This window comes from Copadichromis virginalis, linkage group LG8 (assembly GCF_057382275.1).
Source record: "Copadichromis virginalis isolate Kocher_CV1m ecotype Utaka linkage group LG8, C_Virginalis_male_GT1.1, whole genome shotgun sequence".
Lineage (NCBI taxonomy): Eukaryota > Metazoa > Chordata > Actinopteri > Cichliformes > Cichlidae > Copadichromis > Copadichromis virginalis.
This window is the reverse complement of record NC_140625.1, coordinates 9,802,604-9,821,295: the sequence shown is the minus strand read 5'-3', so window position 1 is coordinate 9,821,295 and position 18,692 is coordinate 9,802,604. Positions and strand designations below refer to the sequence as shown.

At 41.3% G+C, this 18,692-nt stretch overlaps 1 protein-coding gene across 6 annotated transcripts in view; it reads right to left on the bottom strand.

Moving 5' to 3' along the window:
• Positions 1-18,692, bottom strand: part of mrtfab (myocardin related transcription factor Ab) — a 41,283-nt gene that overhangs the window by 19,043 nt on the left and 3,548 nt on the right. For 3 of the 6 annotated variants that reach the window (XM_085465659.1, XM_085465658.1, XM_085465661.1), the window contains one exon: positions 17,612-17,797. In XM_085465659.1, the coding sequence (XP_085321785.1) occupies positions 17,612-17,774 (163 nt within the window). In that variant the 5' untranslated portion in view covers positions 17,775-17,797. Of the gene's footprint in view, positions 1-3,068; positions 3,735-13,686; positions 14,060-17,611; positions 17,798-18,692 lie in introns of those variants that run through there. The other 3 variants (XM_085465664.1, XM_085465663.1, XM_085465660.1) reach the window with 3 other exon arrangements.

Below are 18,692 nucleotides of genomic sequence, written 5' to 3'. Positions count from 1 at the left end.
ACAGCACTTTGTGACTCTAGTATTCCTAAAGTCCTACACAAATAAATACTGCTTGCTTGCAGCACAGCAACAAAGACAGGAGTATAACAGACAGACAAAAACCACTTGGAGGCTGTGAACTGTTTGTTCTGGATTAACCACAAAACAAACTTTATATGGGTGCCAGAAAGACAAATGAAAACTTTTGCACTACGACAGTGGCTATGGTTACATGCACTGCAGCAAGAACTTATAATAAGATAAGATAGTGGACAAAAACATAACCAACAAGGATAGCGATGTTTTGTTAACTGTAAGCAGATTACTGCTTGGGAAAAAAGAGGAGGGATGTGTCTTTGTGTTTTGCGACCAGGACATGCTCTGGGACTTAAATCAGGTTTGAAGGCCATTCTGGTTAATTTAAGAAAATGGATGAAAAGGCAGGACAGTTTTATTGGGATACTAGGCCACAGCCAAAGCTTGCTACTACACTCATAAAAAGTTAAAGCAAAGGCAGACAAGGGAGAAAGAGGAAGACGGCAGAGATGCAAGCGTTTGAAGATTTTAGATTAAGCAGAGGAAATGACAGCAGGTGGCTTATTTGAAGACAATTCGCTTACTCGATCTTTTGATTAAACTCGTCGTTGCAAACGTCAGAGAACTAACACTATGATTTGCACATTGATTTGTTATTTCTAAGATCTCTGTGTGGGTGTACATAAAACCCCCCAAAACAAAACACTTTTTCTCCCCGGCAACTAAAGTCATGGCTTTCTTTAAACCTTTCACAAGCTTAACTTTATAACAAATCACCAATAATGAAATCTTTACCTGAACTTATAGAGCTTTTATTTCCTAAATGTCAAGATCAGATCAGTTTCAAGTCATCATAATTGTCTAAAAGAAGGCTGTACAGGTAAAAAGTCACATTGGAGGGAAGAACGAGGATGAATTGGGATGCTGGTGGCCAACTGGGCTAAGCCTGCTGTGCTCATGTGTCAGTAGATCTGATTAAACATGTCTGAGTTCGTCACTGTCCCCAAAGACCCCTGGCTTGGCACGACTAAGCCTGCGCGCACCAACCCGAGTGACACACATGAAGGCAAAAGGCTTCAGGCCCACAGAGCGTATGCCACATACCCACCTAAAGACGAGCCCTGCAGACGCTTTGAACAGACGTTACGCTTGGCACTGGCTTTGGAAATGTTTTTTAATCGGGAAAGATGTTCTCATCTTTCGCACGGTAGCACCGTTCAATTGCATGTGTTGAACAGAGAGGCGAACGCAGCGCATGACTGCAGCGAATGTTTCGCACATCAGTGAGAGTGGAAAGAAGCTAGAGAGCTAAAAGGGCAGAAACAATGCAAGGTTAAGGCCATTCACACCTTGGACTCACTCCCGCTGCCTTTCCTCTGCTGCGCTGTGCCGAGAAGCAGGATGACAACACGGAGAGTTGCGGTGAATACTAATCATCCTTAAAGTTCAAGTGAGAACAGACGGATAAAGGCTTTTGCAGCTTTTGCAGTTTGTGTCACTCATACTTCAGAGTAAGCAAAAAGCACACCGGGATTAATAATCTTTAACTGATGGCTTTTTTTTAATCCCTTTGCTTTTCTTTAGATTCCATCCATCTTCAGTCATTCTAACCTCACAGGAATGTTTTGTTTCATCTGCAGCCAGTCATCTGAGACTCTGGTCCATGCTCATAACGCTGGTTATAAACAAAGTGAAGCCTTTTTACTGTTGCACGGACCATACCAAATTAGGCTAATTTTTGATAGTATGTCACTGTTGGATGACTTCATTTTTTTGGAACGCCATGTTTTTTTGAGCCTTTTGCACACCACATCTAAATCCCAAACATGCACAGTGGCAACAAGTGTCACACAGTCATATTTAATACATCCCGAAATACTTTAGAAATAAGACACTACTGTAAAAAGATAAAAGCTGAAACTTGCACTGTAGGTGAAGTAAGGTGCATGCATCTCCATTTCTACGATCCACTTCAAACTTCCAATATTGGGATGTGGAGTTCTCATATTTGGGCTAAAATCTGTTACTGGAGTTTCCCTTCGAGTTACTTGCCCTAATCCGTGTGCAGTACGGAGGGCACACATCCACACAAAGCCATGTTTTTTGGCTCTCACATTCACATTAACACATTCTCAGGTTAATAAATTCCATGTTTTACCATCACAAATAAGTGCTGAACCCTCACTCTACCTCTTATCCTATAAAACTTTTGTTTAATCTATTTTTTTAAACGTAAACCCTAAAACCTAGACTCTAGGACTTATAAAAAAATAACAAAAGCCATTTCATTGCACTGTTGGTCTAAAACCCAAGCTGAAACTCACAAAGGCACCTGGACGTGTTATATTTATTTATTATTTATGTTATTTATTCATGCTTTTGGTTTCCTGTGACAAATGTGTTGCTCGCTCATTGAGTTTGGAGGCGTGGCTCTAGAGAAAACTACAACCCACAATCTGCCTGTTATAGACACACTTTTTGAACAGACATAAGCGTGCGCGCACACTCAGAGTGTCTTTATAGCTGTCTTCCTTTGAAGTCTGTACCTTTATGAATGCCTGGTGTGGAGCATTTATGTGACGTTTGTAAATTTGCACCACAGTTACAATATTCCCAAATTCAAACTACACTAGGGAAAGCTGTTTGTGAATGAACGCACGTCAACACAGTTCTTTCTTTAAACATATGCATGATTTTTTGGGGTGAACACTGACTAATTTTAAACATTAACTTGACCTTTTAAGTTGAAATATTATTTGGAAGCTTTAACCTTGAAGAACTGAGCAAAGCTATCCCGACGTCACAGGCCCGGCTGTCAGCACTTCCTGAATTCACAGTGGTCAAGTCTGCTCTATTGAAAGGGTTTATCAGAAAGAACCTAAAACCACTTCAACTTCCTTCCACCTTACACAAGCCAGTAAACTCTATCACTTATCTTTAGCAACACCCCATTAGCTATTTGTATTAGGCCATAAAGCCCTGTTTTGAAAATGTACAGTGAACTCAGGAACAAAAACACAACACAGATCTCCAGATCCGACTAGATTGCCCACCTTCTTTCAAGCTGTGATACACAAGTCTGTCATGATCCATCTTCAGTCCTTCCTTCTCCATGTCATCTCCCATTGGAGGAGAGTCCAGGGAGGAGGGTTCAAAGGACAGGCAATGGTTGGTGTCCAGCATTATCATTCAGAATAGGGATTGATTATTAGGTAAACATTGAACACCACGGTTTAAAGTAGATTTCCTCCCAAGTCCCAGATTTTGACCGTATTCCTGAAGAAGGGCACCCTTGACGTGTCAAAAGCTGTCCTCTCTTCTCAAGGGAAAGATGTGATTCAAATGCTTCAGAAGACTCCGTTCCAAGTAAACAAATATCTCCTTTTAAACCAAAATGACAAAGAAAAGCACAGCTACCGCCGTTGCCCTTCTATCCCCGGTGCTTCTTCTCTGTATCAAAGAAATCGATTGGGCTGTCTCAGCTTTGCTCTCTCTCTCCTGCCTCCTGTGCTCTACTTTCCTTGCAGTGACAGCCGGCGAGTCACGACAGCGCTGTTCTGCAGTTTCCCAGAGAGCCGGGGTAAAGAAATCCACAGGACGAGTCGTGGATAGAAAGAACAAGAGCTAAAGGGAGGAAACTGAAAAGAGGCCAGCGGCTGAGGAAGGGAGGACAGCAGTGAGCTCAGCAGAGAGATTCCCCAGTGAGACTGCTCTGATTGCAGCTCCTCCTGAATCTCACACACATGCAGGGAGACACACACACACACACAAACACGCGCGCACACACACACACACACACACACACACACACAGTGAGGGCTGCTGATAAAGTTTTCCTGCTCAGCTGTTGCCATTCATTCACAGTTACAAGCTCAGGGGGGCTCCAACATGAAAACCTGCTCCCTGTTCAACCCAAACACAGCAAGCTGATCAAAATCAAAGCAACAACACAGAAGATCGGCTCATAAAAACTTCCTCTGGCTAAACAAAACAATGACTCAGACAAGCTATGGACAGTTTTTATTAGACAGGTAGAAATGATTCCATGCACCATAAACGACCTTTGCCAAAGATGCTTGAGTAAATCTGATACCAGGATGAGTCACAGGCTGACTTTTGGAGTGGCTGATTTGATACCCAATCACAAACGAAATTCTGAAAGATTTTCCAAACGGTTTGCCCTTCAGGGAAGACAGCGAACACAAATCTGCACTCTTACTGGAAAAAACATTTTAGAAAAGCAACAGTCTAATTGGTCTGGTGCAACCAGCGACTTATCCAATGCGTCCTAACCTGGTCTTAAAATGTTCAGATTCTTCTGAAGTTCAGCACTACTGACCAAAACTGTCTGCTGACGGTAAACGCCGCCACGGCCACAGTCTCCCTTCCCCCTCAATCTGTTTTAAATAGCAGGGCCAGCTGGCCATAAGGGGGCTAAATACAGCTTGGTATCACCTGTGCACTCGCAGGGTAAGGTTACTCTGAGACAGGCATGCACATCTCTAGCTCCAAACACATACAAGAAAACTTTAAGCCCCTTTTCCTTGAACTAAATCAGTTTTTTATGATACAAAAGAAGACTTTACCATACATTCAGCACAGAGAGGCTTCAACTGCAGCCGGTTTAAACACCAAATTCGAAATGAACAGCATACTACACTGATATCACACAGGGCAGCAGTGCACCTGAAAACACAGACAACACCTTAAACAAACCCTGTCTGGTGACTACAATTACTGTGTGTTATGAGTGTGAGATTAAAGTCCACCTGCTGTTATGATTCACAGTCTGGGCAGGAAACACAGAAAAGACAGCACACGCTGGGATTAGGACATGGCTGTGTAGGCTGAATCTCAGCACTGCACACATCACAAACCGACACAGCATGCTAAACACATATTGGCTTATTTACACCTCCACAGCTCAAAATCATAAATCCTTCGTTACATTAACATTTCAACTATTTGTAACCAGCTTTCTGCCTCTACAGTACAGCCAGCTGTATATTTCACATAACTAAAAACCTCAGGGGCAGCGATTCCCCTGTAATAACAGTACTGAGCGAGCCAGTAATGCAGGCAAATATTTTATGGTTTTAAATCAGCTTGACCACAGTGTGTGGAAGGCACATTTCACAGTTTCCCAGGATTTACCCCACTAAATAGGATTATGTAGTAACCAGTAACCCACACTAATAGATGAGTTATGATCTTCTTTAGAATTACTTTGAATTAGTTGATACTAGGATCTCTATAACCACACAAAAAAACACCAAAGCACTGCAAACTCCAAAGGGTCTGATTCCAACGAGAGGTGAAAGCTTAAACTGTGTCCAAACTGTACCGCTGCTCGAGTAAAGTATTGGACTCTACAACCTTTGACCTGATGGGTGTTGTTGGGCGTCAGTACTTTCCACTGAAGTTATTTGGCCTTGGGTATTTTCCTTTATCCTTCACTAAAAACATTTCTGTGACTTTATAATAGAAAAAGAGACGCATTTTGTGAAGAAGACAGAATGATTTGAAGGTCTCACAGTTAGTCAGAGACGTCCACAAATTAATGGAGGGGAAACCTGAAAACACATTATCTAGTAGGAGTGGATAATCTGGTCTAAAGGTTAAAAGAAGAATATAATGTTGAACTCTTGAGTGTTTAATGTTGAAGCCTATTACTTCAATTCTGATCTCAAAGCCTGATTTAAGTTTTTATTTGAAAGTTCAAACTATAAGTGGTAATTCATATTTCTGGGACTTCCTTTGTTTAAAGACACGTGTCCGTTTCCGCTATTCTTTGTCCACCATGGTGTTTTTCGTTCGGTACACCGCCTCTCTGTGGTATTTTTAAGTCTTTCTTAATTAAATAGAAATAGCTGATTTCAGTCTGATCACAGCAGCTAGCACTGCAGCAGCCTTTTTATTCCAAATTCCCTTCATGACACAATCCAGAAGGGGTTTGTGTCTCCTTGTTGATTAATCACAAACTGATAGCAGACTGATAGCAGACTGACTCTATTTTATTGCCATCTTATCACTGCCTTGATGCCTCAAACTCACTTTGAAGACAGTAACTGACTGGGCGATTGCAGATCTGGTCCGCATCTTCAAAGCAATCATTTTAGGCAACGAGATTCCAAGTATGTTAATTATCGAATAAGAGTTAATGAATTCTGACTGAATAAATACATCCTTGGGAACTAGCGCCTCTTCCACAAAGTGGCAAAGACCTCACCTTACAAATTTGCCGTCAACTGGATTAACTAGAATGTTTTGGCATGTTTATTCACTACCTGACCACCACTGTTTAAGCTCGCTTTTAACTTCAGAGTGTTTTATTTAGGCAACATTTTACATCAAACACACATCAAATAGCTTGGGATTATTTGTCCAGTGCAAAAGGATTTACAACGTTATATAAAAACTAGACGCACCACAAGTAAATTTAAACTTGCGTAACATTATCAGCACTGAGCCAGACAAAACTCCTCACTTGTATCTTTTCACGATGTCCGAATGTTTGAATTGATGCCTTTCTAGTCAAAGGCAAGTTTACAGATGGACAAAGAATGCACTAAACAGATGAACTCAACAAAACCCGAGCTGCCAAGAAACTAACCAGGCCAAGTGACAGGCCACCGTAGGTCAGACCAGCCATTAACATTCCAGCAAGGAAAACAGGCAATTTTTTTCCCTTTTTACTTCCTGGTCTCCCCCCACCCACTCGCTCTTCTGTGGAATTTACCAGCACTGTTTCCTGGGACACACTGACATCAGGCAGGGGATTACTCAGCGTCATCCTGAACCGAGGAGACTTTTAGCCATTGTAGCCATGTGCGTAATCGTTAGGAAAAGACGTGGAATTTTTAACAAACCCCAAAATGCACCAACAAGGCTGAACTTAATCATTTACTTTACTTTATAGTTGTAATTAAAGTAGCAAACTCACAGGAAAAGGCAGCTCTTTACATGTTTGGGGATGAGGGAACAGTACAAGTCCCGGGTTTATCAGATGCATAATCCCTGACTGACCTACTGCTGAGCTTCAGCTTCACTCCAAAGAGGAATCAAGTTTTGTGCTTTTGTCAGCTGTCAGAGGTAACAAAACTTCAAAGACAGGTTATACTTTGCAACGTACTTATTTGGCTATTTCTACTGCAAAGTGCTACAGTCAGATATCCAAATGCACAGAATACTAATTGGTTCAATTAGCACAAGTTCAAATAGAATAATAAAAAATAAGCACAAACCTTTCCCTGATCCTAATCAGATATAACCCCAATATGATCTACCTGAAATACCACCGATAATCCTTAAATGTCACAGCTGGAGCAAGTCATAACTAGTCTGTACTACTGAGCTGCATCTTTACAGGCTGGTTTGGTTTGTAGCTTTGACTTTTCACATATACTTAAGGAGCTCAGAGGTTTGAAGTCCTGCCTATTTTAAATACTACTACTTTATTTGATTTGATTTCCCCACATGATTATTCATCAGAAGGCTGAAAGAGAAAATAAATTCTGCTTTTAAAAGCAGTGGAACTAATTAAGCCCACTCCTTTTAAACACAGTCAAAGGTTCTTTTGTTGACCAGCTTGCAGCAGCACCCCTCACTCTGTCACATCATGTCAATGAAAAGTAGTCTAAACGAGCTCTAATTGTATACTGTTGAAGGAAACAGAAGCATCTATAAGTGCGCGAGCACCGAAAGACCCACAAGCCAGCTGGCAGCTGTTAGCATCTGGTTCTGTGAACCTTTATTGTAAAACAGAAACGACTGGGTAAGGAGGAGAACGGGGGGTGGGGGTTCAGGTCGCGTTCAGCAAAATGAGACTTTCAGAGAAACAGAGGGAAAAACAGAGCGCAAGAGCAGCAGAAAGGGTGCTCCCAGTGCTGGGATGACAGCTTCGTAACACTGTTACATAACTCCAACATCTGAAAATAATTTTTATTGTAACAAACCCCCTAACCTCCTGCCCTAGTTGCAGAGGAAACAACTTTTTTTCTTCCTTCAGATGTACAACAACAAACTCCTGGGCAGGCTGTCAGCAAACAAAGACAGAGTGGACACAAATTTAAAAAACTGTTGGACTGGGTGCACATTACAGCTCACAAGCATCTGATAGAGAATTTTTTTCTGGCTTGAGAAAGTCTTTTTAATACTTACTGATTGTATTCTTACAAGTCTCTTTCCTTCAGGTGCTCTTTAGAGTTTTATGGGGCTCTTTCTGCTTCATCCTCTCCTCTCCTTTTTCTGTTACTGTATATAACATCTAATAAAAGCCTGGCTCTTAATTTGCTTCAGCAGAGTTTTTATTAGACACAGACCTTTGGGGACACAGGTTTCTATTTATTACAAGAGTTTAAGTGACATGCAGGTGCAGATCCAAGCGTACGAAACGACAGAGCTTCATAGACAGCTAACTGCTAGTGCTACACATTCTTCTACCTTTGTTTTCAAGGAAACTTATCATTAGTCACATGACATATTTGCAGATGTGTCGCAATGCTGATTAAAAAGATCTATCATGTTCTATTACAAGGCAGATTTTTTACACAGTGACTAAACAGACACACAAAACTTTAAATGTGGTTTGCGTTCATTGCAAAAGCAAAAGACATAACACAAAACCATATAAACCTGCAAGAGAGAAATGTGTCAAAATGCAGAATCCTCAAATGACTTTGTAAAGTCTAGAACAAACTCAAGAAATTCAATCCAGCCACACACAGCTTTGTTTTTAGTCGAGTGTAGGAATGCTTGAGATGTGACATAACCTCTACGAGAGTTTCCCAATCTCTGCAGATTGGTGAAAGGTTTGATGTTATCGAGCGTTGCCAACAGATATTCTTGTTTGTGCAGAAAGACAACTCTGTTCTCACACTTACTGGAACTTAAAACAATTTTACAGTTTATTTAGCCAAAGAGGTGACATGTCAGGGAGAAAATACTTAAGATTTGTCATTTGTTATGACAAACGTTGGTGGTTCTTCTTTTTGTGTTTCACATATAGCTTTAATAATGTATGCTAGGCACATCCTAGCCTACAGCCCTGATTTTTGATTCTTGTGACTCGTGTCTGAGTCATCCTGATGAAACAGGAGTCCTGCCAGTTCACGGTGACCTCTGTTACATTCATCAGCGAACACTAAGTGCGCCACATTTGGTGTTGGCAGGTGAGTCACAGGCTAATAGGTCTTCTATTATTCAGAAACACCAGAGCACACCGGGTTGGTGATGATCATAGAGCACATGCCTTCTGTTTGTGGGCCTACTTGTTCCCACAGCTTGCACCTGTGACAGCAGGAGCTTAAACCTTCAGTTAGCTGCAGGAGTTTTTGAAACATGACACAGTTTTTGTCTTATACCTCTGTACACCACTACAGTGAATTTTAAATCAAGCAAGGCATGATTGAAGCGCAGACTTTCAGAGGCTCAAAAAGGACAATTGATAAAAGATGTTGAGTGGATTGCTATCATTACAACTCTAGATATAAGGTCTAAGGAGATGTGGATGCAAATGAAGGTGACCATAAAAAGGCTGAAAAACACAATGCAACTGTTCAGATATTTATCTGTACATGTGCAATTCCATCCAAGTGTAGCAAGTAGGACAGAAATTATTGTTTAAAAATCATAATTATTTCTCCTGCTTGCAGCTGGTTAACAGACTGTCTTTGTTCAGGAAGTACTAGATGTAATAGATTAGAGGAAAATGTGACCTAAGCTACGTGCTCGCCTTGTCTTCTTCGTTTGTTTTCACTCTCACAGTTTCTTTTTTTTGTTTTGCACTTGCCTGGAACTCTAAGTGAGGGACTACACAACCTTAGCATAATTTTAGAGATTCCCTGATCAATTGGTTGATGAACAGAATCTGCCAATTTTCAGCTGACTGGCCATGATCGGTGTTGGGCCAGTCAGCCTCAAATCTATGCAAGTCTGTGCCAATTCCACTCCAACTTGACTTTTGCCTTCCCAAAAAAAAAAAAAAAAAACCCAAAAAACCCAACACATTCTGTTTGGTAATAATACACTTTTTCACATTGGTTTGGCTATAATTCTGCCAGACTGCCTTATAATGCTGATGCTAGCACAACAGGCAATAATTTAACAGTGTAGCATGAGCAGTTTTCTCAGTCTGTCGTGAGTAAACTCAAATTGTTCAAAAATCTTGTCTCTTCTTTGCATTGCAGTCATTTTAGCAAAGATATAATGTATTACTCCTAATTCTGCATGAACTGCTGGGTTCATTCAACTCTGTTTGCATACAAGAAGAACCAAAACACAGCACAGTAACCACATTGCCATCTAGCATATTAGGAGGTGTAATTACAGAGACAAAGACATGTAAAACATGTTAAAGTGTGACGCATGCAATTCTTTTCAGATTGATTTTAAATTAAAATAAATTTGCAGAAAAATAACCTTTTTCTTTTATTAAAACTCCTAGAAAGAAAATTTGAACAGGCCAAGAACTGAACTGTCAGGCCAGATTTTTCTTATAAAAATTGAAATCAGTAGTTTTCCATTGTTATTTTCTAATTAATTCACATCCAGTTTACTGAATGTATTCAATACCTTTTTTTAAAAAAAAAAAAAATTTAAAAAAAGGCCATTTTGTGGTAGTTCGTAAAGAAAAGAAAAGATGTAAAGATAAAATAAATTAGGAATTTGCTGCTGCGTTGAAAAACAGCAAGATTGACTGTCACGGTCCATCCACTCATTCATCGTCTTAAACCGCTTACCCAGTATACGATGACAGGCTGGAGCCTGTTCCACCTGCCACAGGGCAAGAGGCGAGGTACAGCCTGGCCAGGTTGCCAGTCTATGGCAGAGTTATTATTGCATAAATAAGATAGCCAGTCAGTTTATTTCCCATTGCACTGGGATTACCTTGTTTCCATATTTTACACTTCCAGTTTTAAGTGGATAACATTGGGTTTAGTATGTTTGGTACCATGTTAGTAATATAGTATTATTCCAATACTATTATTCCCATACATGATTACAATTACCCCTGCCATACAATGCACAACTACTGCAGTAATGTGAAGGCAGCACACATTCTCATTAATAAAGCACTCTATTGCCTTCATTTTCTGTCTTGCTACTCACAGCACCAATTATAAATGTGCAAATGTGTGCTGTAGCTGTGCTCAAAATACACACCGCTGCATAACCGTGTTTGTGAAGCAGAATATCAAAAGGTTTCATGTTGTACACAGCATGTTGCATTCAAGTGATAAAAAACTGATATTAGCTGGGGTAAATGTGTGTCCATCTGTCAGCTTTGAAACTGAATTGCACGTTGTAAGATGTGTGCTTGTGTGTCTTTAAAGATCACTGAGCTACATGAGTGGGCTTGTACCTGTGGGTGTGCAGGCATTGTGTTCTTGTTGCTACGAGCAGACCTGCGAAGTGCTTTTATTTAGCTTTAGGCAACAGATCTGAGTGAGGTTTTTTTGGATATGCTCTCACACTTCTCATTATCTAACAGGAATTTGCAGGATTGTAAATCAAAGATGTATGTGTGTGTCTGTGCTTGTTCAAATACCATGCTCTCAGGACACACAGTCAAAAAACATTTTTTTAATGAAAAAATGGAAGCCTACCAATTCCCAGAAGAGCATGTCCAGATTCTGACAGTGACACCAGTTGTGAAAAGTGTGTGTGTGTGTGTGTGTGTGTGTGTGTGTGTGTGTGTGTGTGTGTGTGTGTGTGTGTGTGGGTGAGTCACAGGTAGCCTGTGGGTGTGTGCGTGGTGTGCTGGACACACTTAAGATCTAAGCTTCTTGCAGGACTTGCCTGTGTTGCATAAATATTCTCCTGCCTGTGTGTTTATTAGACTGGATGCTGTTTACATTCACCAAAAGCTACGACATTTGGTGTCCCGTTGTTTGGACTCAATCTGTTTTGCCGTGTTGCTAGGAAGCACAGATTTGTGCTGCAGTTTCATAAACTCCAATGTGCATAGATCCATCTATCACCACATGCATAAAGATATGAAGCATGTCCAGGGAAAATATGACCAAAAGCGTGTTGTTGCAATTATGTTGTATAATTTCATGTGTGTTAATGATTTTTTGGGAATTACGGAGAATACCTAAAGCCATGAAAGAATTACTGTTATAAAAGAAAGAAGACATGCAGCTGGATTGTGTCGGTTGCAGCTGTTTGCAGGGATAAGAGTAAAACAACTTTTCCTTCCGTCCCTCCTCTCTTTAATTTTTATATTTTTTCTACCTTTTGGAATATTCAGTTCTTTCTGCATTTCTTCTTCTTTCTTTCCACGTTTATTCCTTCGCTTTCTCGCCATCTATCAGTCCCTCCATCCTATTCTTCCCTCTCCTTTTCACTCCTACTCTCAGCTTGACAGAATGATCTGGGGTCTCTGCTGCTGGCAGCATCCCAGTAGGTTACATAACAGTACCAGCAGCCTCCCCTGAATCACTGCTGGGCTACGCTAGCCTCAGCAATGATAAATATCCTAACTACTACCCAAAAGCATGAGTGTCTGGGATCACATTATATTCACATTTTTAATTTTTCACACTGATCATTTCAGCCTCATGCAAATAAGACCCTACATCCCAATGTAATCTATAGCTTGTCATGTGTCGAAGATGAAGAAGCATGTGATATTTATCTGTCTTTGTTTACAAGTCTGAATGACACGGGGATGCAAATCCAAAATCTCACTTCAAGGAATTTCAGCAGGAGGCTATCAGCTCCACTCTTACATTTCACCCTTTTCGTGACCATGTTTTAGCAGACAACCTCTCTTAGTCTGCAACTACCTCTAGTTTGTAAAGGGGTCATTTGCAGTCAAGTCCTGAAGGTCAAAATGGTTTAAGTGACCAGAAAGTACAAGAGGTTATTTAAAAACATGGAGGCTTTTTCTGGATCAGACAGTTTGAACTCGCCTCTGTGCCTGTAACAGAAAATTCTGCAGGTTTTAAATTCATAGCAAACATTGCAGCATCTAGTAGTTGCAGGTATATTGCTTCTTCAATCAGCTGTCAGCTGCAGACAGCGCTGACACTGTCTCATTCCATTTATCATTTAAAAATCTCTTTCTACTCTGAGTGGCAGTAGACGTAGTTTACATTGTGATCTGGAACAATCTGTTCTGACTGAGCAGGTCATTTCTGCTTAAATCCAGAGCAAAATCAGTGACGCCTCTAACCTAATTTCCCCCCAGCCTCAGTCTCCATTAGTGAGCCCGGCATATGCCTCTATCCCTCCTCTCTCAGCTAACCTCTGACTCTCCAAGTTCGCCCGGATCCTGGCCCACTGCCTGCAGTCACTCCTCGGGCAGAACTGCTGCCCTGGCTGGACAGTTCACAGCTGCTGAGCCTTCCTCTTCCCTCTTCCAACCTGCACAGCTCCCTCACCCCCTAACTTCCACTTAGGGCACACTCTACAAACCTGGACTCACAGCCCCGCCTAGCTTCTGTGCCCTGCGGATCTAATTTACACACATGTACTGCATACACATGATTATATATATCCAAAAGGTTGCAGCGTTGCAGCTAAAATCTAAGGTGGCACTTTGCATGATTAAAGATTTCACATGTATTTCACCTTAAGGTCCATCTTAAGGTAGACCAAACTTTCAATTGTTTCCTTAAGTTTAAAACAAAATGCACGAGGACTAGAGACTCAAATGGGCTTTACCTGACTGGATAGTCATATCCCTCTGCACCATGCTGAAGGGAGACTTCACCTTCCTGGCAAGATTATGGATTCATATTCCAAAGACAGCCAGCGTTGTTCATTTGAGAAAACACAGGAGTCTGAGGAGAAGTCCGACAGCAGAAAAGCCACAGTAATGCTGTCACAGGGAGCTGGTACTCCACAGGTACTCCACCTCACAGTCCTTTTCTCTGAACTGTCTTGTCTACAAGTGCATGCACGCCCCAACAGAAAGGGCGTGTGTAGGTCTGTGCGTCTGTGTCTTATTGCTCCCTGGATACGAACAAGATCCACCCATACACTGTTCCGTGAACGAGTTTTAAGCTCTTCTTAAAAAGAAAAGGGAAACTTTTGGTCACTCCTCTGCACTCTAAAACAAGAATAAAAACAAGCCGATTCCAAACCTCACCTCCTCAAGTCCAAGTGACACACCCCCTCTTCTCTTCCTTTCCACTTTCCTTCACTATCCTTCTGTTCCCTCTCTGGGAAATTATGCAATACAGCCATTTCAGACATGACCTCCCTTCTTCCCCCCGCTCTTTACGACATCCCCATCCTCCTTCTCGTGTTGCTCTCGCAGCCCACACTCAAGCAAGTTTTTCCAGCTCAAAGTTTCAAATGATCTCAATTCCATTATCATAGCATGACCAGGTTTTTTGGCACAGAAAACCTCAGAGACAAGTTTGCAACTGGGAAGGCAGGAAATGTAAAACGCTTTCAAGACTAGTCTTGGTTTATATCAGCCTTCCACCTTAAAAACAGAGCTGGCTCCCTATTCTTCTCTCTTGCATAAGCATTAATGTATACAGACCTGACCATCCTGAAAAACATGCCACCTATCTCTACGCCGTGTTTAACAACAAATGTCCCAGCCTTCATCCAGTACAGTTAGCATACTGTACAACCTGGTATCAGAGATAAAGCTTTGCTAACCTTCCCAATGCAGGTTCTGCGCTTCCACTGCAACACATGTGCGTGTGCAGAAATGTGCATGCAATCACACGCAGTGCTGTAAAGGCATCTAGATAAGCTGCAGGGGTGTCTGCAGCAACATGCTTGCTCCTGGCTACCACACTGAAGTGTAAGGAGAAGGCCAAGAAGAGCAGGGGTTGTTTAAATAAGGGAGTGATGGCCTGAGGCTGTGAGATGGTGAAGTAAACAGGGTGTTGGGACAAGCAGCCACAGAGTCACTCTTAAATACTTCCGTACCGACATAAACATATTTGAAATAATGTTCAAGAAACACGAAGTTTCTTATCTTATTGCTTTCAGTGCACTCTAAAAGTTAGCCGTCTACTGCCTTAACTCTGTTTTCCATTGTACTTTGTAACTCAGATTTTTATTGTATGTGTTATTGTGCATTGTTCTCTCCCACTGTTGATTTATAAATCATTGACTGATCCAACCTTGCCTAACCTTCATCTCCACACAAATCAACACCAAGTCAACTAACTTTCCCTCCAAGTAAATGGGTGACCAACGCCCAGCTGGGAACAATGGCCAATATGGCTGAAAATTCTGATATGGCAAGATGCATGTGTGAGTGTGTTTGACTGACCTTCTAATACATTCTGGAAACAAATGTTGTGGACTGATGAAGCTGAAATAGATTTTTTGTGGGGCTCTATGATCAAAGGTAGGGCTGGGCTATCAGCCGATAGCTTTCGTTTTGTTTTGTATTATAAATTAGATACTTCCTTTTATAGCCCTGCGCTCACAGCCATCCCTATAAGTTCAACCTTACTCACAGCTTAGTTCAGCTCAAGCCAAGATGACAGAAAATGAGTCTTTGGTCAGCAAAATCTTTCTAAAAGGCATAACAAGGTTTCCATAGATAAACACGCAGAAGGATTATTAGTGTTTGACTACAGCCGCCTTTGCTTCCACAAGATCTCAGATGAGTTGGCTTCAACTCTCCCCATAGCTTCCATTCTGCCCTCCACAAGAGCACAAGCCCACTTTATGGTTAAAAAACACCAGCTAGTCTAGGCGTACTCCCTACCAGATGACCAGCTGCATGTCTTCGCTTACAAAGTAAAATCCACAATGGACTATTTCAAGAGGTGCAAGCTAAAGGTTTTGCCATTTCCCTCATAGTCCACTGAGGACTATGGACATAAATAGCACTGCATGCAAGATGGGTCAAGAGAGAGCAGAAGCCCTTTGCAGAAAGAATGGATGAAAACTAGAAGAAGTCGATGACTCTTAGCTACAAAAATGTTTTAACAAACTTTGACTTTTGCTAAGTATTTTCTGGTTACTTTTGAAACTGTAACAAACGGATACGTTTTTAAAGAAATTCACTAGAAAATGTTACTTATACCTTTTTGGAAACAGCTCAAGTTTTGCTCTCTTAGCTACCAAGCATTTTCTTGACACTATGCCACTAAGCGCTGCTTCACTTGTAATTTAGCATTATGACCTTAAACAAATCAAAGACATTAATCCAGCAAACGTAACCTTTCCACTGTGACTAAAGGAAGATGCTCAAGTAACTCAGAAGAACAAAATACTCCAAGCTCTATCCTAATTCCAGACATAAAAAGGGTCTACAGAGTGTTAACTCCACAGAGCAAACATGCAGCACACTCTAATCTACTGTAGCGGGAGGTCAAAGCTGAGGAGCAAGCCAATTAGGCACAGAAGCTTCTTCACTCCCTTCCTTCTGGAGACTTCAGTGCACACAGTCTTTTACATACACGTAGTACCACGTCAGAACTTAAATCTCGGTCTCTCGCTTGCCTTTAGACGCCCTCGATGGTGAGCTAATCTCTCTACTGACTAATGACCAAGAGGTACAGGCGCATCTGACATTTAACTTCTGCCTCCCAGACAAGTGCTTTCCACACCTTCTACGTGTCCTCAACTTACGTAACATATTCCCCAAGCACACCTTTTCTTTGCTTGGAGGATTTTATGTTCACTTCTATCAGGCATGAGAAGTGTTCGACAAAATCTTAACTTGGGGCAGAAGCAAGAGTGCTGCTGTCAAGCGTTTCCTACACATCATCCTAGAAAAAGGACATTTCTGAAAAGCCAACAGGGATAACTGTAAATACAACACTTATTCATTTTGACATAATAGTAATGTATATAATGGCAAACATCTAATGGCAGAAAAGCCCAAACAAACAGTGTGACGCTACAAGACAACAGAGGGACAAAGTGTTTTTAAAACTGCTTTACAAAAACTCGTGGTGAGAGCCAAGAGTCAGGCAGTAGGGCAGAATACTACTTCATCAAAAATGAGCAGAAAACATACATGTTGAAAAGCAGCCCTGCACATAAGCGTGAATTTTTACAGAAGGACACAATTACTGAAGCAAACCTGGTGTGACATGCTCAAAGGAAGTGTTTATACCACGTTTTTACGCCAGAAAAGTTGTTAGACGCGGTGGCTGCAATATGACTGGGGGGGTCAGGTGGGTCTGTTCACTAAAATTTAATCTTGCACTCTATCAAAGCAACGCTTCCATCGACTATGTCACTAATTGGCGTTTCAGAAACTGCAGGGCTGTAGCACAGAAAGAGCAGGCAGAGGTAAGTTTATGAAGAGAAACTGACGTGTTTAAACCACAATCTTACAGATCTGAATCGCATTTAACTCTGTTTACATGCAGCTGTGATAAAATACTTAGTGTGTGATTTAATCAAACATCCTGGCACAGTGAATGGTAAAATGGTATCAATTCATAAAAGCTGGATTTTAGAACCTTTTTAACTTCTTTATCGTTTTGGAGAGCAAGCTCTTATGTGTAAAAACGTCTAATTAAAATAACAGTCGTAGCTTTGGATGTATTTGTGCCACGTGAAAGATGTCTGCTGTGGTTTCTTTATCCAAAACCTAGCATCAAACTGAAGCGGTGGTGGCTGAAAAACACAAAGGTCATGCGCGTCACTGTCTCACCATTCTTGCGCTCCTGTATAGGCAGCAGATTGGGAGCAGGCTGAAGGGAGAGCTCCTGAAGCTCGCTGGTCACGGCGTCGCTCTGGGGGCTCGAGGCCGAGCCTGGCACACTGGCAACTTCCATACTGCCAGGATTTGGCTCCTCCCCTTTCTGTGAGTCCATCGATGCCAAGGTGACAGAAAGACCTGGAATCGTTTTTTCAAAAGGGAAAGAGAAAGTGTAATGTCTCGTGAAATAATCAGAGGACACAGAGTAGAAAGCTCCATATAAAGGGACAGTGATTACTGCAACTAGTGCATATGTATGCAGTTTTTATTTAGGAATTGACCAAACAGGATTATATATACACACATCTATTTTTTCCATTTTTTTGTAGCATGTAGCTCTACACAGGAAATGAATAAACAAATTAAAGTGTGGCTCATAACTGAGTCAGTTTGTACTTTTCTGAGCTATACTGACTATGAAGCGCTGTTGCAACATGAATAATATTCCCTTGGTCTAATTGCTGAAGCCGCAGAGACCTCCATTCTTCCAATTGCAATTCATTTCCCCATTAAAAACAAATCTATTAATGAATTACTAAGAATTGGATTTAAGAAATTCCAGTGTTCAGCTTGTCCTTTATGTAGTTAGAGGAACCCTCAACTATGCCACGCTATAAAAACAAAACAATACTCCAGACATGTTCACAGGCTTTGACAAGTCTGGAAAACATAGTTCCAGGAACCTGAGTCCTAGTCCCAGAAACCGTTCAGTCTGACTGCCTGTCTCTTTCATACACAAATAACTTGGGAAAGAGAAAGAATGCTGGACTGTAGACCAGGGATTAAATCAGCCATCACGGAAGAATTTGCATGTTTCAGCTTTTACAACTGTTGCTGTGGCCGCTGTTCTAAAAAGGCAGCTTATGTTTTGTTTTGTTTTTTACTTCTTAACAACCTCAGCACGATTTCCATACATTTAGCCTGGGTAACGAGTCGCCATCAGAGCTCGAGGTATCTCATAAAGGAAGCTATTAAAGAAAAAAAAGTGCCTGTCTAGCTGTGTGTTGCCTTGCACTTGCAGAGAGGCAAAGTC